The sequence below is a fragment of the Solea senegalensis genome, linkage group LG2 (assembly GCF_019176455.1).
Source record: "Solea senegalensis isolate Sse05_10M linkage group LG2, IFAPA_SoseM_1, whole genome shotgun sequence".
NCBI lineage: Eukaryota > Metazoa > Chordata > Actinopteri > Pleuronectiformes > Soleidae > Solea > Solea senegalensis.
Window position 1 is genome coordinate 30,590,962 of NC_058022.1, and position 26,611 is coordinate 30,617,572.

The following is a 26,611-nucleotide window of genomic DNA, read 5'->3' on the forward strand; positions in this document are numbered from 1 at the left end:
TAAAATCACTGGTTTTCTCAACCTTAAGGGTGAGGAGGGGGTCATGAGTGAGAGGAGATGCTGTAGATTTCCCAAAACTTAAAAAAGGGATTTCTAAGGCTTCAGGACATGCTTTATTTTGTCTTGTATGGCTAAAAATAAGTTCCTGAGGGATGGCTTTGACCACAGAATTGATCTGCATGTGGTTGAGCTGGAAATAATGAGTAACCAGGATTGTTCATGTAAGACCACATCCTCTGAGACTGCATGTCTGCACACACAGGGGAGCCATTACAACCCCAGAGCTCCTGCAGTTCCTCTCACGACCGTGTGAGGCCGCCAAAGTGCGACTTTACACAGTGCCGCTTTGCTTCTTTTTTTTTAGTGCTATTCTGATGTGCAGATGGTTGAAATTAAGAATGTTATGGATAATTTGCCTTTTTGATGGAAGCAAGGTGTTGGTGGTTTGTCTTAAGTTTCTTTGGATTTTCCACTCTTAACCATGTGCTTTCCAACAAAGGTGTGACTGTAGTCCCAGAAGCTGTTCTCATCCATATTTTCTTTACATCCAATCCCTTTTTAAACTGCAAATTTTATGAAGTCTTATGAACTCTATCTCTGGAGGAGCACGAGCAAGACTAGTGTTAATGTGCTGAAGGCACTGATTCACGGAGGGTTATTATGTTTACTGTGGAAAAGTGAGTCATGTTTTTGTCTGGAGTCCATGCTGGTCCCACTTTAAGTGATGACAGTCAGGACGAGAGCGGCACAGCTCTAATAGTCTGCTAATGAATGCCTCATGAAATGCTTTCAAGGTGAATTTGGTGGAATGACGGCAGAGGCTGTGGGAGTGGAGGGGTTCTTTCCAAAAAAACCTCTATTACAGGAAATGCTGGAAATCAGGAGGTAATAAAAAGGTCCATCCTGTGTCGAGTATCAGTTACAAGAGCCCCCCTTTCAACCAAATCATCCATTGTACTCACTTTGTTTGCTTTTACCTTATTTGAGAATCACATTTTTTTATTGTCCAAGCTCAATTATTGAACTGTTTTTCTCTCGCCAAATCAAAAACAGGAAAAGCGGAGGAAGATCATTTATCACAATAAATGTCAACGTCATGCTCACATGTGTGCTAAAACACACTTGTTTAATCAACATTGTTAAATTTGATATTACAGCCACAACAAGAGAACAAGTTTCAAGTTTTGTTGTGAAGAATGTCTGGAGCTGATGTATAACAGATCCTTACAAAAAAAAAAAATATATATATATATATATATATATATACTTTCAGGAGCTTTAAAAGACCAGTGTGTAGGATTTAGTGGCAAAACAACGTATTTGGTGTTTTATGGCAATTGTCACGTGTACCCCAACTCCTACCTCCTTCTTTACAGATTTTAACCACTTTACAAAAGGCTCAACTTGTAAAATGTATGTCAGCTGAACTGCTTATTCTCCCACACCAAAGTCCATTAAGAAAATCAGCATTTTAAGCTCACAGAGACACAGGAGCTGCTGGTCTGCTGCTGCCTTGTTTGCTAGGTTTGTGTATCTTGAGAGAGTGATGGCTTATAGAGACACTTAAAAGAATACTTCACCGGTTTGCATTTAGCTTTGTATCACTAGAATAGGAATAGGAATAGAAATGAACTCAACAAGGTTCAAATAGAATAGAAATATCTTCATTCTTTTCTTTGTTACGTGCCCACCAGTGACCTGTTCCTGTTAGCATAACTGTTAGCAAAGATGGCGGACACTGTTTACATTGCGTCCTCCTACAAGTGGGTCTAAAAAGTACGGAATTAGCATTGCGGTAACAAAAAAAAGAAGATACTTCTCGACTCAGGGAAAACGGTCGTTGGGAAGCACAATTTTTCTAATACTATTCTTGTAATTCAAAGCTAAATGCAAATCGGTGAAGTAATCGTTTAACAAAGCCATGTCTTCTGTGAGAGTGAACATCTGTGCCTTAAGCATGTTCTCACTCTGTGCTGACAACCACACAAAAACTCAGTTCAAACGGGCTTCATTGGTTTCAGCAGTCACACAAAATCAAAAGCGAGAGAGAAAGAAAAGATAATCCAAATTTCTGCTAACCATCTCCAAAAACAGCATCTCAGCCATGAACACAAGTAATGAAATTCCTTTCGATGACTCAGCACTCACTCGATGTGTGACGTGATCCGCAGCAAAGTCACTTCTTCTATCAGAAAACCATTTTGATTGTCTTTATTTTAAAGGAAGGAAAAGGACAAAGACAACAGTGAGTGCACTCTAACTGCATATACACCGTTAATGATATGAACCCTGTCTTGTCTTTCATGTGCCGTTGGCCCGTGAAGCCCCACCTGGCCAAACAACAGGGTTTGCTTGTTTACATGCCCTGTGATGTCGCTCTAATAACAAGTCTGCTCTCAAGTCATGTCATCAGCACCCCGCACCCACCCCACCGGGAAGGAGATGACACCTGAACACACCTCTCCCTCCAACCAAGGTAGCACCCACCTATCTGCACTCATCTGCTTCACTAGAGTATCACTCTTTCATTTCAGGTTGTTTCCAGATCGTTCAACATCATAGGGTATACCGAAAGGGATAATTCAGGTATATTTTCCAAAGCATAAACATCCCACACTGAAGAAAACCAGCAATTTTGACATCACAGCACACAGGAGCTGTTGATCCACTGCTGCCTCCATCACTGAGTTTTAGGCTGTGACGTCAGTGTTTCAAATCCTCCACTTAGGTTTTCTTGATTGACACTAAAGTACCAAACAAGGCCGCAGTAGACCAGCAGCTACTGTGTCCCTTCAAGCTAAAAACACAGATTTTCTCTCTGGACTTGTGGGCGAGTATGTGGTTTTAAAATCAGTTTCCAATCAGAGAGGGCTGTTTTTGTCTTTGTCCACATGCTTCTCATGAACGTTTTATTTCCTTCTCCTTTATTAAGTAACAGTTTTCTTGTCTGCTGGCTGGTTTAATTTCATAATTCAGCCACACTGAGTTTATAAACATCAGTCGGGGAGTATGAATTTACCGGTTTTGTTCTCACAGCTGCAGAAATATTGCAGGGCGTCGTCGTGGATCTTACCTTAATCCGATTTAATTAGAAGGATCTACCTGTTGGAACAAAGCGTGATTCTCTTTAATTAGACAGTCACGTCCTTGTCTCCGGCAGCCTGAGGTCACGACTCGCTTATCCCCCGCTTCCTCCATTAGTTAGTTCAAATGTGACTTTGATGTTTTAAATTCTTCTTTTGAATGTACCTGAGTGACACAGAAGCCAAATGAGGCGGCAGCAGCAGACCAGCAGCTCCCGTGACCTTGTGAGCTCAACGAAATCCCACTTGCGTGCACTTATTGTAACGTGAACTTTAAAAGAAACACTCGAATGAAGATTGAAACTTGTATTTTGGATTTTTCCATTCTCTCTCCTCCGTCTTCCTGATGTGACTGCAGGTTGGAGTTTGCCAAAAATCTGGGAAAAAAAAAAAAAAGCAGTGTGTTTGTCTGCACATGCACATCCATCAGCACAACAGCTCAACAGCTGGATGTGATTGGGGCTCTGTGCTCTGTCCTTAAGTCCTCTGGAGACACACACACAGTTTCACACTCCGTCTCGTCTCGCTGTCTCACTCTACCCCACGCTTTTTTCCCTCTCTCTCACACATCAAACCAAAGAGAATATCTACAGGCACCAGTAGGAGCCTAATCATCCAGACTTCTCTCAATAACCTCGCATCTGAGTCTGGCGCCTTTCTGGAGCGCCGCTGTCGTTAGATACGTTTCACTTCATTAATGAATTTCTATATTAGCGTTTACCCGTCTTCCCCGCAGACACTGCTCAGCTGTGCGGTCATGCTTGTTTGCGCACTAAGCCCACTTAGCCTCGTGACCTCCGCTGACACACAGAGTAAATGTTTTGCCGATGCCCCGGTGCTCGGCGGATGCTTTCCTGTCAAGCACAACGTGGGATTCGTCGCAATTGAAAACATCTTCTTGGCTCTGAAGAAAGGAAACATTAAACACAAGCTGATGGCTGTAAGACAAGAGAGAGAGGGAGAGGGAGATTTGGAGATTCATCATCCTGCTGGCCAGGAACACGTCCAAACCCCGCTGCCTAGTTCACTTGGCTCAGCACGGGTCAATGAATCATCCTTGTTCCTGACAGCTAATATGTCTGCTTCACAAAACTGCACATTTTCACTCGTGTTAGATAGTTTGCTGAAAATCACTTGCTCTCTTTCTCACACAGAATGCTTGCTTGGCAATGTGTGTCGTGATCCTGCTCGGTGAAAACTGCCATGGAATATGTCATTCAGAGACATTCAAACACACCTACTGAAAATCTGGGCGATTCAGGTGTGGGAACTTGCAGGATCGAGCCTCAGCTCATTTGCCTGGCGACCGATCAGTGCCAAGAAGCGTCCGCTACACACAGTACAGTCAGTGAGCTAATCTCCTGGCTCTGGCTGTGTTCGTACAGCGATGGAAAGAATTGTGTAAGAATGGAAAAAGAGTGTGTCAGGAGAGTGGAGGGCCGGTTGGAGCCCTGCCTGCTTTCACACTCCACGCTCTCAGTTTGGCTGCAAACAGGTGCGTTGTTGGATGCCGTGTGTGATTTGCACGATCTGACTTATGTTTGTGTGCCTCCTTCGTCTTTGGTGACTACATTTATGCATGTTTATGTTAGTTAATGTGATATCCCCCCTGCGACCTCTATGCCATGAAACCAGCCTGAGACACTGAGGAAAAGCAGGTTTTATTCAATTCAATTCAATTCACTTTTATTTGTATTGCACCAAATCACAACATACATTATCTCAAGGCACTGTACAAAGCAAGGCAAAAACAAACTTTCAAAAAACAGTTCACACAATGAGCAAGCACTCGGCATCAGTGGAGAGAAAAAACTCAGGAAGAAGTCTCTGACAGAACCTCAAAGATGGGCAGCAGATCTGCCTCAGCAGGTTGCAGTGAAAGGAAAAACTGGGTTTTTTAGCCACACAAAGGTTCACCTTATAAAATCTACGCTCACTTAAAGGAATAATTGTACTTGTATAACTAGAATAGGGGTAGTATTTTTGAAAAACTGTGCTTCCCTACCTCAGTTTCCCCTGAGTCGAGAAATATCTTCATTCTTTCTTTTGTTACGTGCCCACCAGTGACACTTGGTCCAAGGCTTGAAACTGCAACGCTAATTCAGCCCTTTTTAGACCCACTCGTAGGGGGACGGGACCTCATTCCCACAATGTAAACAGTGTCCGCCATCTTTGAAACTGATGTTGGGAAGCACAATTTTTCAAAAATACTACCCCTCTACTAGTAGTAATACAAAGCTAAATGCAAATCGGTGAAGTTTTCCTTTAAGTCTATTATATCTATAACAACATGTTTTGCCTCCTTATCTTAGTGTTAAACAGCCTTTGCAGTCTGGAAACTGAAGTTTGTGAACTTGCTCACTCACTTCCTGCACCAAATCCACAGAATAAGCTCAATTTTTCCTCATACTTGATGGCTGATTTTCTCTATGGCCTTTGGTGCAGGGAGTGAGCGGCATACAAAGTGGCGCAGTTTTCATTTCAAAAGAAAACGCTGGGAAGATAAAGTGAGGAACATATTCTGCCCCAAAAGTCACAAGGATTTTGTAACTTCCTTACTTTGTTGACTTCTGTGTGCATCCAGAGTAAAGCAGTTGAAACCAGATTGACTGCGAGTATGTTCACTATAATTGACTCCATGAGTAAATCATGAGTGTCTTGAAAGCCTCCATCATAACATTGGCCCGGGTCATGTTTTTTTATTATTGAAAAACCAATATTGCCAAAGTGACTAATCAATGTAATTGTGTGCAGCAAATATATAGTGCCTCTCAGCGAAGCCTCGATACTTCACTCCAGGTGTAATTGAACTGAACACTAGCTTTCAGTGTGCAGCTCTTCAGTGGTGTTAAAACAGCCGGCAGCTCTGCAGTGTGTGTGTTATTTCACCAACTGTGAGTAGTATGAGCAGTTCTGGATGGCTGAGCATTATTCTCTGGAGACGCGTCCCTGTGCTGATGGAGACAAATGGGCCTGGCTGAATTTCACTTCCCCAGCTGAGGAAACAGAGTGGCTGGCTCGGGCCCAGGGGAGAGGACGCTGCCGAGAGGGAGAAGCTCCAGGGAGGGAAGATTTGCCGAATGAGTGGATGTAGCTCAGATTCGAAATTGAGCCCTCTGATACTGAGACTCTGCTTTATCACTATAATCTAGCTCTATGACTGATGCATTTTTGGTCAGCTTCTCCACGCTTTTGAGACAAAGCCGCGTGAACCCAAGTAATAAAGAGCAACTGAGGCTAAAGTCTCTAGTCATTAGTGAACACACACGACAACACTTTCCAGTTCTAAAACAGGTGGCCATCCCTAACAGCTCTGCTCTCCCATGAAACTCCAGCTCCCACATCATCATTCCCATGCATAGCTTTGTCGTGATCCAACAGCCTGACTCATCACTGTGTCATTTACAGCTGATCTATCACTCTCTCTCTCTCTCTCTCTCCCTCCCTCTCTCTCTCTCCCTCTCTCCCTCTCTCTCCTCCTCGTGTAGAAACATCCACCATACTGTACCTGTGTCTGGACAAAAGCGCCACAGCCAAGTTTCCAAGTTTGCTCCTTCAAACTGGGTAAGGTGCTGTTGAAAGAAATTGGACCCTTAAGTAAATAATTGTTGGTTCAAATCCCAGCGCAGATCAAGGACTGGGCTGCCCCTGAGCAGGTATCCAATCCCCAATTGCACTGCTCTTGCACCTACACTTGTCTCGCTGGTGTTGTAATACTGGTGGCTTACATGCAGAGGTCAACTTCACTATCACTAATTGTAACTATTCTAATTCTGCTTTTTTTTTACTCTATTGGAACATTTACAGTCATGCAGGCACTAATCCAGAATGTGGTGTTAAAAAACAAGATTAGATTAGATCTTTATTGACTCCACTGTGGGGATATTTACTTGTTACAGCAGCAACAAAGGTCAGGATTAGACAAGAGAACAAAACAGGACTAGAATATGCAATGAATTAAGATCAATGTAAAAATATAGAAATACAAATGCAAAGTAGAAGCACTGCAATAAAATATAGAACATTGCAATAAGTACACCTTTCTTTAACCCTTAGTACTCATGTGGCACAGATTTGCATTTGAGTTAAAATTGTGATTAACTGTACATCGCATATTTTTAGTAGTGACAAAATAGACACTTTTTCTTCTATTTTTGTTCATAAAAAATTGATATAAGACACTCTATATTCCACATTCTTCTAGCCTCTGTATATACGTTTTAACATAGTAATGTAAAAAAGCAGCCTGTGTGCTCTGTGTTCTAAGGGTTAATGGAAGTAAACACAAGAAAGTGCAGTGGCACAGATCTTCTTGTATAATGTAAAGTAGCTTAACACCAGTGAAACATTTCTTTTTGTTCAACACTCGACAGCGCAGTTCTTGGCGCTCTCCTTCACACTCACGCTCACTTTTACTGAAAACATGACTGCCAGTGGGGACTCAAGGAAAATCAAATCTCAGCCACCTCAACCAACGAGTGTTTTCAGTGGTGGAAAGCTGATCTTGTGTCACAAAAACAACTGCAGGGCGACAGCAGTTGGTGAAACAACTATTGCGGATTGTCTTAATGAAAATCACAAACACTCTCTGGAGAAGTAAAGATCAGCTGGCCTGAAAAAACCTCAACATTCCTCCCTCTGGCCCAAGTGTGTGTGTTCCTCTAAGTGTCAACATGCCTGTTGGCATAAGTGTGTGTATTTAATGTGAACCCATTCCCATTCCTGTAATTAGGGCGTGTGTTTAATGACGGCCAGGCTCTGCAGCACCTGGTCAGCCAGTCGCAGTGTGACCCACTGCTCCTCTGTCTCGGGTGGTTCAGTGTTAGCGGCTGCTTCATGAGAGCCGGCACAGCCATTCTTTTCCTTTTTTTTTTCCACCCGCCAGCCAGAGGCATGTGCAGGGTGTGAGCACAGCTGCTGCACAGCAGGCAGAGAGGAGGCCAATCATTCTCTCAAGTTAAGACTGCAAGCGAGCAGAATACAAAACAGAGAAGAAGACTCCCCTTGAAGTGACCTAGAAACCTGTGACTGAGAGCGCACAACCACGGAAACACAAGAGGGAGAGCGCTGCAGCTGCCAGCTGCGTCCCTGGACGTACGGCGTGGCATTAATTGATTGTATATGGACCATATTAAAGCATCAATCCCTTTTATTACAGCTGTGACAGTAATGCCCGAGTAAAAGGAGAAATTAGTTTGCAAATCTCCGCCAAGGCTGACTTATTATCGTCTTATCAGTCTCAGACAAAGACACTCCCCAACTTTTTAAATATGAAAAACCATCTGAGCCCATTAAAAAATACAGAAATCGCAATAAGACGGTGACAGATTTGCGCACAATAACATTTCTGGCTATTTTACTGCGCATTCTAATATTATTCATGTGCTGTTTGTTTGTTTTTTAAACATGTGTTATTTCAAAAATCTTAGGTAAAAGGCTGGAAAAATGTATTTGGTGACTTGAAAAATATCTCCCGTGACCCATGTGTGGGTCCCAACCCGGTCTCTGGCAATGACGGATCTATGAGTGGAAAACCGCACTTGAGTAAAAGTAGCAGAAAATGACTTTGGTGGAAGTTGAAGTCACCTATTAGAAAACTACTGAACTATTTCCTGTACTTGAGTGTAAAAAGGCTCCGTCTTTGCTAAATTTAGTAGACACCAAAGTTTCAAGCAGTTACCTGCCGTGATGGCTGTACCTCATACACACTTCATCAGTTTAAGAACTGACATAAGGTCACTTCCTATTTTGAGAGTGTATCTGAGTGAGTTATGAAATGACCTGCTGGTACAAATTCTCCTATTTGAAGAATCATCTGGTAAGAAAAGGAAGTAACTTGAGTTGTGAATCCAAGCTGTGTGCACTGACTCTCTTTAGACTGTAAAGCTGCACTTACCCTATGTTGATAATATAAAGTTCTACCTGTGCCTGCTTCCTAATTTCTGCTTTGGCTGTCGGAGGCTCAAACGGTGTGGGCATGTGAGTAAATCTCGAGGGATCCTGCCTCTCTCTCTGAATGAAAACTGACAAGAGCCTGGTGGGAAGAGGGATGAAGTGCTAATCCCTTTACCTTCTGCTGCCTCATCACCTTAGAGCCCCAACGTCCCGGCATGTATCTGCAGATGTTGAGGATTTCACCTTCTAACTTTCCATGCATTATGCTTCCCCTGGTGTTTACGTAATGTCAGAACTGAATCCAGGAACCCCTCTAGCCCCGGGGTCCTGTGGGCTTTTTTCCAAGCAAATTATATCATTAGATCACAGAAAGTCATCCCGACCACATATGAAAGCCATATGTCGACTGAGATTTACAGTATATGTTAAAACAAAAATACTACATCTGTCTCTCTTTTACGGAGACTTCAATTTCAGTTTATTTCCAGGTGGGTCATGGTAACTGGCTGGGTACAGAGGATCTTCTCATTCACTGGCCATCTCCTCATCTGGCACAACACCATATGATTAAGTAGATGAGCTCAACTACTTCATTTCCAACACATAAAGTTCCTTTTCATCTTCGTCTATTAGGGAAAAACTAAATTCAATAGGTTATGGACATATTTTGGGGTCAGTAACGACTTATAGCTCATTTCTGTCGCAAAAACCACCTGGGTAAATGCAACCCTGAGGGTTTATGGAGCGTAACAAAGTCTACGCAAATTGGTCATTCACCATTTTATTTATCATCAACCTGTTTTCTGTTTTTCTTACCATAAGACAAGGATTTCTGATTGGAAACAGACATTTGTAGACTGCTCGTTCTCCTGCACCAAATCCCATACAGAGAATCAGTGTTTTTAGCGGACGCAGGCGCTTGTGGTCTGCTCCTGCCTCATTTGGTTAGCTTGTTTCACTGAGGTTAATCGGAACAAAGAATTTCAATCACCAACGTCCCAAAATGAATCATTAGAACTAACTGATGGAGGCAGCAATTGATCAACAACTCCTGTGTGCCATAATGTAAAATCATTTATTTTCTCAACAGACTTTGGTGTGGATTTACAAACTGCTGTTTCCAGTTAAAATTGGATGTCTAATATGAAATAAAGCAGCAAATATATTCTATATATATGTTAATGATGTCCTATATTATACATACTATAAACTATTGTTAAGTATCTGCACAGGAAGTGCACTAGTACAGTCAGCTTTTATGTCAGTATACCTCATACAACCACACCTAACATCTATGTGTGGACTGTTCTGGGGGCTCTGTGAAATAGTCATTCTCCACATGAAGTGATCCATGCTGTAGTGATGATTCATAGAGCTTCTTCTCAGGAGTAAGGGCCAGGGCACGGAGCTTCACTAACCTTACTTCCATGTGGTTTTAGTGCAGTTGTGATAGACTGTCTGTGACACCGTGACGGATGGAGGCTCTCGTTCCTGCAGCAGGAGCAGGAGGCCCCTCCGCTGCCGTCTCTCCGTCACCTCTGGCCTCCACTTTATTCCAACTTAAACACTGTCACAAAGCTGGGATTCATCAAACGCTGGCCTCTTGACTGCAACACATAGGTGATGGAGACTTCCAGAGAAGAGGAGGGACGCTCAGGAGCCAAAGCTAACCCCGCTGCTAGTGTTTGATGAGGGAAAATTCGTCATCTTCATAGATAAGTCATCGTTTCAGGCAAATCACATCACAGCTAGAGTCCTATTTAATCATCTCTGGAGTCTGGTTTTATGTATTAACAGAACCCCTCTAGTCTTAGCAACTTTGGCATTGTGTGGCAAATTGTTGTTATGTGTTTGTTTGTTGTTTTCTGATCTCCATGCTTTTTGACTTAGTCAGGGCACACACACTACAAAATAGGATTCAAGTCACGTTATTGTTGAGTCAGAATGAAGCTCCTTGAGACAAACTATGCTCGAGTCTGCCAAAACAATCAAACCAGTCAATAGGGTTTAATAATGTGGCTGATCTATGTATGGGTGACCTCCTCCAAAAAAAAAAAATATTTACCAGAGCATGCAAGCGTAGCAGAACAATGAAAATTTCCGCTCCCTCACTCCCCTCCCCACAGCCACTGCAAGCCACTCCACTCTGCTGATTATTGCTCCCAGCTCTGGTCAGCCTTCACCTCACTTTAATGAAATCACTCAGTGTTGGCTCCAAAAAGAAAACAATCCATTGTTTTCCTCTGTGTTGACAGTGCTGTTACACACAGTATTCACCAGGTGATTGTCAGCTGAAGAATGTGAACAGGGCATGGCAGATATAGAATTGACACTCTTATCTCTTCTGTGTTCACATGGCCTGATTAATTGGATCAGAGACTTAAATGGGGGTAGATTTGAATAGGTGAGCCTTTTAAAAAGTGGTCAAATCTGTTTTTTTTTCCTTGTGTACCCAATGGCAGATTTATTGACAAATGTATTGGAAACCTCATGGAATGATACTTACCACAGTACCATACCAAACTGAACTATCCCTTTAACTCAAGGACGATAGTAGTCACTATGGAATTAAATGTGTTATTCTTGTTTTATCAAAACTGAAATTAGCAAACCAAATCTATATTTAAGTCTTTATAAACCTCCTGATATAAGCACCACACCATGCTTGGTTGAGTTTAGGACTTTAAAGTGCGTGTAAAGCGATAAAAAATGACTTTGTCAGCCCACAGGAAAATGTGTTCCTAACCTCTTGCCAAATTTGAATGATTGAAAAAAAAAATCACTTAGTGTTTATTAAAAAGTAGGTTTCAGTCTCTGAAATGCAAGCGGGCATGTCTACTGAACATGAACACACACTCACTCACAAACTTTAAATTAGGACTTTTGTGTTCAGAATATTAACGTTTTGAAACCACCTGTTTAAGAAACATGTAGAGAAGCGACGTTTTCACCATTTTGGTCACAGTTTAACAACAGACTGGACACAAACACGGAGGTGTTTTAGCTACAGTCCTGCTCTCTGTCTCCCTCTTTCTCTATCACTGGTGCTGCAGCCTCACAGCAGGAGTCTACTCTTCTTTTTGTTCTTCTTCTCTACTTCATTTTCTCATACTTTAAATACTTAATACTTTAAACAGACAGACAACAACAGCTAGCTAGCAAACCAAATGGACTAGTGTTGGAGCAGGTGCAGTCATAGCAGTGTTGCCAACGCCTCAGTAAGGAATATAGCTATTGGTTGTCCTAGAAGTCACTAGAAGTTGATGAATGACATCATCACATAATTACAATGCACAACACTTGCTACTCATTGAGAAGAAGAAGAAAAAAAACGAAATGTGCTTTCACGTCAGAGTCTCCAATGACACCAAAAAAAGTCACCTGATTTGTCACTTGTCGCTTTTTTGAAAGTGAGTCTAGTGGGTTTTGACTACTCGCTAATTGACAAAGTCGCTAATTTAGCAACAACTGAGTCAGGGTGCGTTCCAGTTGTAGTTGGAAGTCGGAATTTCTGAGTTTTCAAACTGGAGCCACTCTGACATAGCATTCCAAGATGGCTGCCACTTGTTACAACAGTTAAAACACTCTACGCTGCTACTAAATCAGTTAGACGCTTAGTACTGTTCAGCATTTATCCGTGGACATGTTGCTAAACTGTTTGTGGGCGCAAAATGCCATGTAGAGAGTTGCTATCGAGCGCTCTTGCTAACAATACCATATAGCCTGTAAATCAAATGGCCAAGTGCTAACCATGGCTCAGTGTGTTATCTAGCCATATTTTTAGTTTGTTGTTTTTAAACTGTTTTCATTCTTTAATCCATAATTGTAATAAAGTAAAAAAAATAAAATAAAGTAAATGTAGTAAAATAGGAGAAACGCTGCATTTGTTTCACACACTCTTTAAAACAAGGCTGTCTGTGTCTCCAGCCTCAGGTTTCCTGCTGCTTCTCCTCCAGCTGCCCATCTCACTGTCAGCTTTTCACTTTTATGTCACTTTTTTTCCACACATAGTTTCAGTGTGACTGGTCTACACTGACCCAGCATTGAACAGCACAGCGTTACTGTATCATATTCTCCGTCTGTGTAACTTGTGGCTCCTCCTGTTGCGTCTCCACGCTGCGCTTCGCTCCTGTTCTCTCACTCCTCCCTGCAGCTCCGCAGCGCTCACTGCCATTTACTGTAAATCAACTCGGTGCTTACAGATGCCGCTGCATGCATCTTATCTCCTCCAGCGTCTGTTGCCTTGTCTTCAAAGTTAACGTTTTCTTTTTCTTCTTTTAACTTTGACGGTGTTTTTGCTTTTCTGTTTCATCCACGTGGAAATGGAATATGAGGAGTTTCCCAGAGAGACACTATCACTGGATTGAGGTAAGAGCTTCTTTTAATTTAATAACAATAATAAAAAAAAAGAAAAATATAACGATAATTGAGCAATTATTCACAGGATTACAGTAATAATAATTATTAATCATTATTATTATTAGGATTATTATTAATAATCAAAATAATAATTATGTTAAAAAGATTTTAACATAAAAATGGGGTATTTAGTTTCATATTACTGGGTTATAGTTATTCAAATTAATTTATATTGCTTATTAAGTTATTAATACTTATTAATACTATTCTGGAATGTAGTTTACAATAATATGTTGTGTCATCTATTTAACTATCTATCTATCTGTAGCGATACAGTAAATAGAATTTTATAACAATAATAATAAAGTATAGTGTTAATATTACAATCCTATTGCCTTTGGTTCCCACCTGCCTGTGTTTACAGGGGGGAACTATTATAGGTGACATGAGGTTGATTAAATAGAGTTGGGTGTTAGTTGGTGATAATTAGTGGCCCTGAGTAAAACAACTGTAAACCACAGTTCAGAGGATCCTACAACAACAACAACAACAATAATAACAGTAGTGGTCGTGTTGGTAACATCACTGTATTCATGACATGCACAGCTGCTGTGAGTGCTCCCCCTGAGGATGAAAATGGATCCTGCAGCTGTGTGCTTCCTCCACACACTGCTGGTGCTGATGGTTTTACCCCCTGCTGCCTCTGTCTCCTGCCCCCGGCCCTGCTCCTGCCCACAACCCGCTGAGCTCCACTGCACCTTCCGCTCCCTCGCTGCTATCCCAGCTGCTGTGTCTAAAAATGTGGAACGCATGAATCTGGGGTCAGTCCACTGATACCGATACTGATACTTAAAACGTACCTGTTAGTTCATTGCTGTCAGTCACTGGACTGCAAAGAAAACTGCAAATCATTACCCAGGAATATTTGTTGTTTCTCATGAATTGTATAGCGTTGTGTATTGTTTCACCCATTCTGGTTTTTGGTGTTTCAGGTTCAACAGCATTAAGATCACAGATAAATCACTGGCTGGTCTGAGGAGGCTGGAACTTCTGATGGTTCATGGAAACGACATGCAAAGTGTACCTGATGGAGCGTTCAAGGACCTTGTGTCTCTACAGGTATATTTTATTTCCAATTATATAGCTACAACAATTACCCTAAAAGAGTCTCTGAATATGTTCAACTTAACTTTTATTTTGTCTTTATTCACATTCTAAAAGATCCTTTAAAAAGATTGAATAAACTTAACTTCCACAATATCTTAGAATATTTGAAGGAAAAGTAGTATAGCACAGCATACAGTACATTTAATTAATTGTTCTGGTATCTTATTCTTAATTATTACAGTATGAATCCCATGACTTTGGTTTAAATACTTGCATGAAATAGAAATATTATACATGTGTCTTTTCATGGGAAAATCTGAAGTGTGATGGATGTCTTTGACTGGGTGTGGCAGAGTTGGATTCATACTGTTGTGATTCCAGTGATGACTTGCTTTCTTCTTGCTGCTCTGCTCACTGGTTTAGATGTTGAAGATTAGCTACAACAAACTGAAGGAGATCAACAGACACACCCTTCAGGGTCTGCGCTCGTTGGCCAGGTTACACCTGGACCACAATCAGCTGGAGTTCATCCACCCAGATGCCTTCCAGGGCCTCACCTCGCTGCGACTGCTACAGCTGGAAGGCAACCAGCTTCAGTTTCTGCACCCAGCGACGTTCACCACCTTCACCCTTATGAACCAGTTCCACGTCTCCACTCTGAAGCATCTCTTCCTGTCAGACAACAGACTCACATCACTGCCCTCCAAGTTAGTGGCCTCAATGCCTCAGCTGGAAAACCTGTACCTCCATGGGAACCCATGGACCTGTGACTGCAACATGAGATGGATCCATGAATGGGATAAAACCTTGCCAGGTTAAATCTTTTGTTTGTTTGTTTTTGCTGAAAGAAAATAGCATAAGACAGCTCTTAATGAAAACATGGCTACGACAAGAAAATAGATTTTAGCCACTTGTAAAGGTTCATCTGATAAAATTGAAAGAATGTGTGTGTTGCTTTATTCTTTATCTTGCTGTTTTTTTTCTTTTTCTTTCTTTTTTTCTGACTGTGGGCTTTGTAAACTTCAAAGCCCATACAGAAAATCTGCGATTTGACATCATAGCACACAGGAGTTGTTGATCCACTGCTGCCTTCATCCCTAAGATCAGTTATGTTACTCTATGACTTCAGAGTTTTACATTTGTTGTTCTGATTTACCTAAGCAACACATGTTTTGCAAAGAGGCAGCAGGAGACCAGCAGCTCCAGTGTCCCCACAAACTACACTGAATTTTTTGTGGGAGATTGAGTGGTTTAGGAACCTCATTTTCCAACGGCAAATGGCTGTCTAATGGCAAGATAAAGAAGCAAAGATATCCTTACGATATCGTAGACTTAAACATTACTTTTATCAGGTGAGGCTTTTATTTAGTGGCTAAAGTCAGTTTCTCCTTCTGTCCTGGCACTGTCACTGGCAGCCATGTTTTGAGTGAGGGCAAGTGTCTGTGTCTCAAACTGGTTGTGAGTAATGACTATGTGTCACTACCTCACTTCAGTGAACCCCAACCTAAATGGTTTCACTGCTTCAAGTTTGTAACATTTTTTGTTTTCTTTTGCTTTAGGTGTCTTGAAATGTAAAAAGGACAGGGCCCTTCCCGGTGGACAGTTGTGTCCAATGTGTTCTTCTCCAAGGCACCTCCAGGAGAAAGAGCTCCAGGCTGTGGAGAACATGGTCTGCAGCAGCCCCGTCATCAGCTCTCCTCACAGGACTTCACCACCTGAGGACACTGAAAGCGAGGTCATGACTGCAGACACTTTCAGAGAACCATTTGGAAGCATCTCACTGGGTCTATCTGATGAACATGGTAATGAGGTGGATCTGGAGTGCAGTGTTGGCGAGCCAGGAGAAATGACCAAGATCAACTGGGAGCAGATGGACCAGCTCCTGCTGGCCTCTAACATCACTTTGTCAGTGGATCTCGAATGCCCCGTTGATAGAGAAAAGTATGAGCGGCTGTGGAGGCTAATTGCTTACTATAGCAATGTGCCAGCTCACTTACAAAGAAGGGCTATGCTCAGCAAAGAGCCTCATCCAACCTATGTGTATAAGCAGGACTCTGAGAAGGACGCCCTTTACTATACGGGTGTTAAAGTTAATGCCATGGCTCAGCCGGATTGGTTAATGCAGGCTTCTGCAGACTTGCAGCTGAACAGACTTCAGTCATCTGCCAAAACAGTGAAACTGATCCTCGGCTTGGATCTCTCTCAAACAGTGGAGGTGGAGCAGATGCAGAGACAGAAAAGGACCTGGGTCTTGATCGAGTCAACAAACATGACTCATAAAGTGTCAACTGCTATCCTGGGAAACCCAAGTCAAATGGACTGTAAAGTGCACAGTTCTGAGCAAGCTGTTATTCAGTGGATACTACCAGAGGGCTCCAAAGTAAAAGCCCCGTTCAGCAGTGCAGACAACAGGGTGTCTGTATCCAATGAAGGGAGGCTGGTCATTAAATCAGTCAGCCACACAGATGCAGGAATTTACTACTGCATCGCCAAGGTTCATGGAGACCTGGCTGTCCTGCCGTTTTATCTGACAGTGCAGGAGACCGCCAGCTCTCCTCCAGGAGAGGATGCCTTAGTATCCCCGACTGAGGTATTTGTAGGAAACCCCATTTCCTTGCCCTGCTCAGCATCTGGCTCCCCTGATGCTGAAATTACCTGGATTTTACCAAATAAGAGCATAGTTAGTATCCAAGACAAATCCGCACAAGCTTTTGTCCACCCCAATGGCACCCTTCATATCTCACAGGCTCACTTTTCAGACAGTGGTCATTACAAATGCATTGCCATTAATCAACATGGTGTGGACACACTGGCTGCAAAAATCGCTGTCATCAGGCGTAAAGGGCTGATAAGACCGTTAAGAAAGTTTCCAGTGAGACCCCAGTCAGCATCAGGCGTCAACACTCAGATTAAAGTTCTCACAGATGATACAGAGGCATCAGGTGACATGGAAGTAAATCAGAAAGTATCTCAAGTGAGCCGACAGGATCCTGTGAGAAGAATTCCAACAGGTTTGGCTCCAGGGAGGAGGGGCATCCATCCATCCAGGAGTACATGGCGGAGGCCACCAGTGCTTGGAAGGCCAACTGTTCCACACACTGAAGACAGGAAGCCTATAGTTGATAACAGGAGGAGGATTAATATGTCAAAAAGGAAAATAGACCGAGAGCAATGGGCTCATATTTTTGCTAAAATCAGAGACAGAAATGGTAACGTGACATCACCACCAGTGCGGCACACAACAGAGAGCAGGCTTACTGAGCAGACAACACAGGCACAAGAAACTACTGAAGGATCATCAGATGACACGACTGTGGAGGAGAATGAGAGCCAAGATGACCTCACAATAACACCCACTCCAGTGCCACATACACAAATTAAAGCTAATAAGCCCAATATACAACGCCAGGAAACCGATGACATGGCTAATCACTACAATGCACATAGTACACATAAAATGACATCAAACAGTCAGCACACACACATTACACACACTTCAGTAGTGCCAAACACAATGCAGACTCCATCCAGTGTACCGCACACAAGCCACGATAGAAACTTGGATCCATACAGCACTTCAAGCAGTATATCCTCCCTCCCACAAACCACATCTGTTCCCCTACATGCTGTCACTGTCTGGCAGCGGGAAACAAACAGTGACAGCAATAGTGCATTTTCTCAAAGACAGAATCATAGTAAAGATACAGATGTTAATGGAGTCAAAGCAGTGGATTGGTCCAAGGCATCTGAGAGAAGTGAGAATTTAGCGAAACCCAGTGTCGCTGCCAGTGCTAATAATGACAGAGAGCTTTCTTCAAGTGCAAGTCAAACGATCCCTTCAGTTGACCCAGTTGAATCAGACAGAAGCCAAGAAGAAAATGGAAACAGTGTGAGTGAGACTGCAGCCTCACGGCTGCATACTCAGCCACAGGACACAACACTGCTCACAGCAACAGCTCCAACAACTGCTCTTGTGCCCGAACCTGTGGCACAACTTCCCCCACGTCTCAGACATCCAAACTCCAGGAGAAGGAATGGGATTCGGAGGAGAAGACCAAACAAAAGGAGACAAAAGTTGAATGAAACCCCCCACTTTATTGCTTCCACGCCTGAAAATGCTCCCCTAGAAACAGTCCGGACCACTGCCTCTTCCAAAGAGCTAAAAATAGAACCATTAGAAGTTACAACGGCAAAATTCAATACCACTATTCCATTCACTGGGAGCCAAGCAGTATCATCAGGCAGTCTGAGTCATAATGAAAACACAGTCTCCAGGCTGAACAACGAGCCAACCACCAAGCCCCCTTCACGATTAACTTCACCCCCAAAAATGAAGGATAGTCTTCACCGCTCTGCCAAACCACTTTTTAATCACACATCAGTGGCACCATCATTTCCAACAGCCTCTCCAACAGTGGGTCATGGAAAGATGAGTGTGCAAACAGCCTTGAGACTTTCAGAAAGTGCATCTCTTCCAAGAGGCTTTGATACACTCACATCAACCACTCAGCAGATATTTACCGTCAGCACTTTTCCACTGGGGAGACTTTTAGAAACGCAATGGGCAAGCACTACAGAACAACCTGATGGATCTGTGCCAATTTCTGGCGGCTCCTCTGTGGTTTTTCAAACTACAACAGTGCAAGCAGATGTAGACGATGATCAGTTAAACCATCACTATGCCCCCACTGAAAAGGATGGGGGGAAAACGCTTGTGAAAGACAGTGGGATGCAATTGTCTCTACCGCCACCCCCAACTGCCTCATCTGCTTCCTTGATTAGGAATGAAGTCAAAACAACTACTGGATACACTTCTCCTGGTTTGCCTTTTGAGGATGATTTGGAGATGAAAGAGGTAACCACAGAGAAAGCCAAACATCCTGGGGGGTATTATCAAACTCCCAGTCAAAGCACTCTAAGCAGTGAGTCAAAGGTTGATCTGCTTCTTAAAGGCACAACAGATATTGTCATGGTTGATGCTCCTGTCGTAAGTACCACCATAACATCATCTCCCCCTGAGGCCTCATCAAGACCTGATGCTGTGACCCCATCCACAGACGTGTCAGGTGTCACAGTACCGTCTTTCACATCAGCTACAGTGGAGTACTCGCCGAAGGCCACAACTATACAGACTCCTCGCATCACAGTTAACCACAGTCAAGACCTGCAAATCAAAGAAATCGTTACAGAGGCAGACAACCATCCTACAACCCAGTCACCTGACCACAAAATGACTTCCCCAGCCTTAAAACTGAGCAGGGGGCAGACAGTCACTCAGGAAGCCACTTCTGCCCCAGCAATTACTACAATCCAGACCAATCCATTTAGAGAGAGACTGCAAACGAGCACTCAGGATGTGTCCACAATGCACCGACTACCTGGACAAGGATCTATTCCAAGAGGGAAGCCAAGGATAATGAAGAGCAATTCCCAAACATTCACTGTGAAAGCTGAAACAGATGCTCAGCTTCCCTGTGAGGCTCAGGGCGAACCAAAGCCCTTCCTGTCGTGGACTAAAGTTGCAAGTGGTATGTATGACTAAAACTCTGAACTGACACTTCCTTCTTTCAAAAGACAGAGTATAATAAAAGTTGTACATACAAACATGATTTATTAGATGTATCTTGTATATGATAAAAAGAAATGTATCTTCATTTATTTTATTACTGCACAAGAGTAGATGATCTTTCTGACACAACAGACAATACAGCAAATAAAATGAATCCTCAAAGCCAGATAAAATGCCCTTGCACATCAGTGGCGAGGCTGCCAGACTTGTGCATTATTTGTTGGTGAATTTATTAATTATTTACAGTTTAAGAATCTGGGGGGGAAAGCAGGTGGAGTCAGTGTTAGGCAAAGATCAGCTGTTGCTCAGTCATTTTACAGACTACAAAGAAAAAGTAGTACTTAAAGAGAGGAAGAAATTATTGTTTGTTTCAGGAGCTTAAACTGTACACTTTTCTTTTCAGATTTGGATAATTTGTCAGTCATTTTAAAAATTTGAGTCCCAGCTCTGTGCATTTGCTGATTTTAGTATATTTAATGTCACGGGTGGCAATAGATGTTTACCTGTAACCAGCAAAAGTTGTATTTGAATTCATTTTTTACTTAAGTCCAAATAATAAAAATAAAATCTCATTACTGCTGAGCTAAAATCTGTCCCATTGCCTAGATCCAGGTTTGATATATGGATAAATTAGACAGTAATAAAATGTGCAAAGGCCTTAAATTACTTTGCAAAACTCTGTACCATGTTTTTGGCAGTGCTGAGCATAAGGGCATATTATGGTTATGGCAAATCAACTGTTTAATGTAGTGTTTAAGGTAAAATACTTGTTTGCTGTGATTATTACATATAGTCTCCTGCATTCAAGAATGATGCCTCACACAACTATCATCAAATTCACCTCCACACAGAAACTTTCCCTTTTCTTAACAAAAAGCTGTGCCTCTACCTCACACAACCCTAACCCTAATCTTATTGACTGCAATGCAAATGATAAATTATTATTTATTATTAATAACCCTAACTAAATGACCCTGAGCCAATTTTGGATTGTTAGGTTCACCTGAGTGATATTGTCATGTTTGAATGATGTGTTTTTTCATTTGTACAGGGGCAAGTATCGCTCAGAACACCAAGGTTCACAGGTTTGAGGTCCATCCAAACGGGACCTTAATCATCAGGAAGATACAACACATTGACGGGGGCCAGTACTTATGCACGGTCCAGAACCAGTATGGTGCAGACAACATAGTGGCCAACCTCATTGTTCTGTCTCAACACCCACGGGTGCTTCAGCCTCGCAGCAGAGAAATCACGGTCCACCTCGGTGGGAAGGTGGATTTGGAGTGTAAAGTGGAAGGAGATCCCGTACCTAGTGTTACATGGATGCTCCCAAACCATGTCCATATAACTGCTGCCTCGACCGGTTTGTCCCCCCAACAGCGTTTGGCTGTCCTGGATAATGGAACCCTCCGGATCAGCCAGGCCAGTTACACAGACAGAGGGATTTATAAGTGTATCGGCAGCAATGCGGTCGGAGCTGTTTCTGTCTCAGTTCATCTTCAGGTTTCAGCATTGCATCCTGTGATTCAGCAGATAAAAACTGAAAATATTACCCTCTCGGAAGGCACCAATGCTTACATTCATTGCACGGCAACAGGTGTCCCTCAGCCTGTCGTCCGCTGGATGACACCTGACGGCATCCAGCTCACTGCTTCCCAGTTTTTGACTGGGCGCAATCTCATGGTATTTCCCAATGGGACACTAAACATACAGAAATTGGGCCCTGGAAATGTTGGTAAATATGTGTGTTCAGCCAGTAACACAGTGGCGACCAGCAGGAGGACTGTGATGCTGACAGCACGGAAGAATCTTTCCACCTCCAAAGCCAGTATCATTTCATCATCACCGAAGAACACAGACGTGATGTATGGTAATACACTGCTACTCAACTGTGTGGCAATAGGAGAGCCAAATCCTTGGATTGTCTGGAGGACACCATCTAAGAAACTGGCGGATGCTCAATACAGGTAAAAAAAATCCATGTGCTGATCTTATTCCTCTTTAATCTCTGTTCAATGTTTGAATCCTCCTGTTTTTGTAGTTTTGACCCCAGGATCAAGGTCTTCCGCAACGGCACCATAGCCGTTCGTTCTGTGACTGACAAGGACAGCGGCGACTACTTGTGCGTGGCGCGTAACAAGATGGGCGATGACTACGTTCTGCTGCGTGTCAATGTTCTGACAAAGGCAGCCAAAATTGAACAGAAGCAGCAGCGGTCCAGTCAGGAGGTGCTGTACGGTGGAGATTTAAAGGTGGACTGCGTGGCGTCTGGTCTCCCCAACCCTGAGATCAGCTGGGCGCTGCCAGATGGTACCATGATCAACCCTGTGAAACAGAGGGAACGTGTCAGTGGAGGACGCAGTCGCAGGTATGAATTGAGATTTAAAATAGGTTTCACCAAAAAAATGCATACGCAACATGTCATTGTGTATTTGAATGTTGTTAACTGTGCTTGTAACTGTGTATTAATTCATATTTCTGTGCTACCCTCTGCTTGTATTTGTAGGTATCTGGTGTTTGACAATGGGACATTGTATTTCAACGATGTCGGCATGCCAGAAGAAGGTGACTACACTTGTTATGCCGAGAACCAACTTGGAAAGGATGAGATGAAGGTCAGTGTCAAGGTCAAGGTTGCAACTTATCCGCCAAAAATCCAGGATAAGAACCAAAAGACCGTCAGGGTTTTCTATGGTGAAACAAGTACAATTCGATGTAACGCCAAAGGGGATCCGACGCCAATCATTACATGGATATCCCCAACAAACAAAGCAATTTCCCCTGCATTAGACAAATATCAGATTCTGGATGACGGGACATTGGTTGTTCTAAAGGTCCAACGTTCTGATGGAGGTAACTACACCTGCATGGCCAGAAATAGTGCAGGACATGACCATAAAGTGGTCAGGATGGAGGTCATGGTAACACCTCCAATGATCAACAGCATAAGAGAAACCAGCAGTGTCAAAATAGCAGCTACCCAGGATCAGAGGAAGCTTGTGGACTGCGTGGCAGCAGGAACCCCTAAACCTCGCATCATGTGGGTGCTTCCAGGAAATGTGATCCTCCCTGCACCATACTACAGCAACAGAATGACAGTTCACCAAAATGGTACCTTGGAAATTCGGTCACCCAAGAGGACAGACTCAGGGCAGCTAACTTGTATCGCTCGAAATGAAGGAGGCGAGGTCAGGCTCGTGGTTAATCTGGATGTGAAAGAGGTTGTTGAGAAGCCAAAGATCAGAGGTACCAAAACAGAAAGCCTGTCACTGACTGTGGGCAATACCATGACGTTAAACTGCTCATTTGAGGCCTCAACACAACCTCACGTCACTTGGATCTTACCTAATGGCACACCATTGCTTAACGGTGCTCGATTCTTGAAGTTTTTCCATCGGCATGATGGCTCTTTGGTCATCAGTAATCCATCTGTGGGTGAAGCTGGTATGTACCGCTGCCTGGGGCGCAATTCTGGAGGTTTTGTGGAGCGTACAATCAGACTGTCTCCAGGAAGAAAGCCAGAGATCATCAACAAATACCACTCTCCTGTTAATGTCAAGATTGGTGAAAGATTATTGCTCCATTGTTTAACCAGTGGTGAACCCCTCAGATTAGCATGGACGCTACCCAGTGGGGTTGTTCTCAATCGGCCACAAAGAGCTGGACGATACTCTGTCCTTCCCAACGGGACATTTGCAGTACAGCAAGCATCAGTTTATGACCGAGGATCCTACGTATGCCGAGCTGCCAATGAGTATGGTAGCTCTCTGCTTCCTGTTACAGTAACTGTGATTGCATACCCACCACGGATTACCAATGGCCCTCCTTCTGTGACCTACGCCAAACGTGGAGTTGCTATTCAGCTGAACTGTGCAGCAACAGGGATGCCCAAAGTGGAGGTAGCATGGGAAACGCCCAATAAAATGCGCTTGGCTGTCAGCGCACAGCCGCGTCTTTTCGGGAACAAGTATCTCCAACCACAGGGTTCCCTCATCATCCAGGACCCGACACCAAGAGATGCTGGCACGTACCGGTGCACGGCGCGGAATGCCATTGGCACAGACTCTAAGGCAACATTTCTCAATGTGTTTTGAAGGATTTCACTGTTCATAGCGGTTGATGCCGTACTGTATGCCCAAGCAACTGCCTGGTTAAAAGCAGCTAATGTTTTTAATGATCCAAATGTAAAAACTGCTGTCGCAATGATGAAACAAAGAGTTGATTAGAACTTGCAGTGGTGCTTTGAGTGTTTGCTGTATAGTGATCAGAGGTTCATTGGTGTTTCGTGCACCATAGCTTGCAGTTTCTACCATTGCGTGTATATTCCTCATCACTGGGAAATATCACTCAGCTTTTCTTCTTCATTGGTCAATTTAGGCTTTAGGCCAATGATTTGTATTGTCTATTATACATGTATATAAGACACTTAGGATCACAGTTCAGGGTTTTTTTGGTGTGGTTGTATGAGGTGCTTAAACATTTTCTCCACACACAAAAGTCCATTAGGAAAATCAGATGATTTTACATTAAGGCACACAGGAGTTGTTGATCCAAGTTCAAATGTGTTACTTTGTGACTATGGTTTTTGAAATTGTTTGGTCAGATTATCATAAGTGACCCAAACAAAGCACCAGTCCACCAGTAGCTCCTGTGTCCCTGCAAGCTAAAGACACAGCTTTTCTCTGGGGGCTTTGGTTTGCGAGCTTGAGCGAGTCACAAGCATAAGTTTCCATTTGGAAAAGAACAGAATATGTATTCCTAAAATATCAACTAATAGACTCAAGCGGGCTTAGATTTTATTAGGTCAGCCTTTTGTCCCTGCAAGCAGTAATTTATAAAACCGCACATCTAAAAAACTACAACTATCACTTTAATATGGCCAAAAATGTAAGTAAAATGGTCCCAGCTCTTATGAGTATGTGCATCGCAGTCTGAGGTTAATGATACAAATTGTCCCACAGTGAAAACATACTAAAGTGTTTTTTTTTTATTATTATTATTATTATTGTTATTATTATTATTATTATTATTATTATTATTATTACACTGGCCATAAAAAACTACTTATTTTGCACATTTTCACTGGTTTGGATAGTTATGCCTTGTACTTTTAAACACAGACGCAGGGGAGTAAACACATAAAATGTAACTACCAATGATAAACTATTTGAATTTTACCAATAAAACTGGGAAAAACCTGGAATTAGTGCAACACAAAACTGTTTTGCCCTCACATTTGCTCCAGACACATGTCAAAAAAATCAGGTGATCGACCTCTTGCTATTTGTTCTACTCAAAGTATGTTGCAGTTTTTTCCACTCTGTGGTGTCCTTAGCTGTGCACATGTACCTTCGCTTTCATGACATAGTTCAGTTATGTTGACAATGACAGATAATGTCCAGCTATAAGGAATTACATAGCTTCTCATTTTAAGTATTGTTTAACTTAATTAAAACATGGATTTAAACTATGTTTAATGTTGCTGCGGTTGTTTTTAAGGTGTGCTTTGAGACATTTTTATCATGTGTGTATATTTTATAGTCAATCAGAGTGTTTCTTAATCGTGGTTGACCCTGGTTTTCCTGCTCCAACACACCTGTGTCATATGGGTCAGTATCAGGTTTTTGCAGCGCTTGATTGACCCTTTGACTCTGTCGTGTTGAAACAGGGAACTGTCTAAAACATGCAGGACCAAGACTGAATAACTCTGATCCATCACAAGTGCCATATATATCCACAGCAGTATCCTGCGCTCAGCAGCGCGCACCATCTTTAAATCTGCATCCGAATATGCTGATGCAAGTTCATTTGTAAATTATGTCTGTGAAAGACTGTGATGCGCAGCAATTTTCTCAGAGTCAAATAAAAGAATTCCACTCTTTTCTACTACACTTAGAGTCAAGAAGCAAAAACTTCTTCTTTTTTTTATTGCTGAGGCAGGGAAAAGCAAAAGATGATGACTCAAGAACGTTTGCCACTGTACTACTGTACAAAAAAGAAAAAAAAAGACATCCTTGTGTGGGAATAATGTTTTTAAAATAACATGGAACTATCCAAAAAAAGAAGGAAAAGGCTTTAGGGATAGAAGCTATAGGTGGACGACATATATAAATGAAGCGTTTTTGTTCTTTGTGGAACAGAAAATGTTCATGTCCAGCCAGAGCACAGAAGATGAAATGAAAAAGTGCTCAACATAGCATTTTGAGCAAAGGGGAAGTAGGTCACCATTTGTTTGATGAGGAGAAACGATGCTGTCATTGCTCTGGGAATGCAGCTGTAGTTTACTCCTTAGAAGAAAAAAGACATCTGGATCCATGTGGAAATCTCCCATTAGTTCAGCAGATTCGGCCTGAGTGAGTCCGTCGTGTTTAGTATCAGTAACTGTGTTGGTTACTGGAGATCAAACTACCAACAAAATGATCTTAAGCTTTCTTCTTGAGGGTGATGTCAGCATTTTCCACCCGACCAAAAAAAAAAACTGATTAGACTTCAGTGATGAATGTGTGACTAAAGAGGTCGGACAGCTGAAGCTGTGTTCATGACCTCCTTGTGTTATAAAGCTGTTTATGACCCATGGTCTGCTGGAATATAGTTT

The 26,611-nt window shown here is 42.6% G+C and overlaps 1 protein-coding gene across 1 annotated transcript; it reads left to right on the forward strand.

The window, feature by feature from the left end:
- The first annotated feature begins 13,137 nt into the window (after positions 1–13,137).
- On the forward strand, positions 13,138–25,907 carry mxra5a (matrix-remodelling associated 5a). The gene is made up of 8 exons (XM_044019875.1): positions 13,138–13,346; positions 13,944–14,158; positions 14,330–14,456; positions 14,868–15,258; positions 16,004–19,972; positions 21,065–21,983; positions 22,058–22,384; positions 22,523–25,907. The coding sequence occupies exons 2-8, from the start codon at positions 13,968–13,970 to the stop codon at positions 24,108–24,110; spliced, it is 7,512 nt and encodes a 2,503-aa protein (XP_043875810.1). The 5' UTR covers positions 13,138–13,346; positions 13,944–13,967; the 3' UTR covers positions 24,111–25,907.
- The last annotated feature ends 704 nt before the right edge of the window (positions 25,908–26,611 follow it).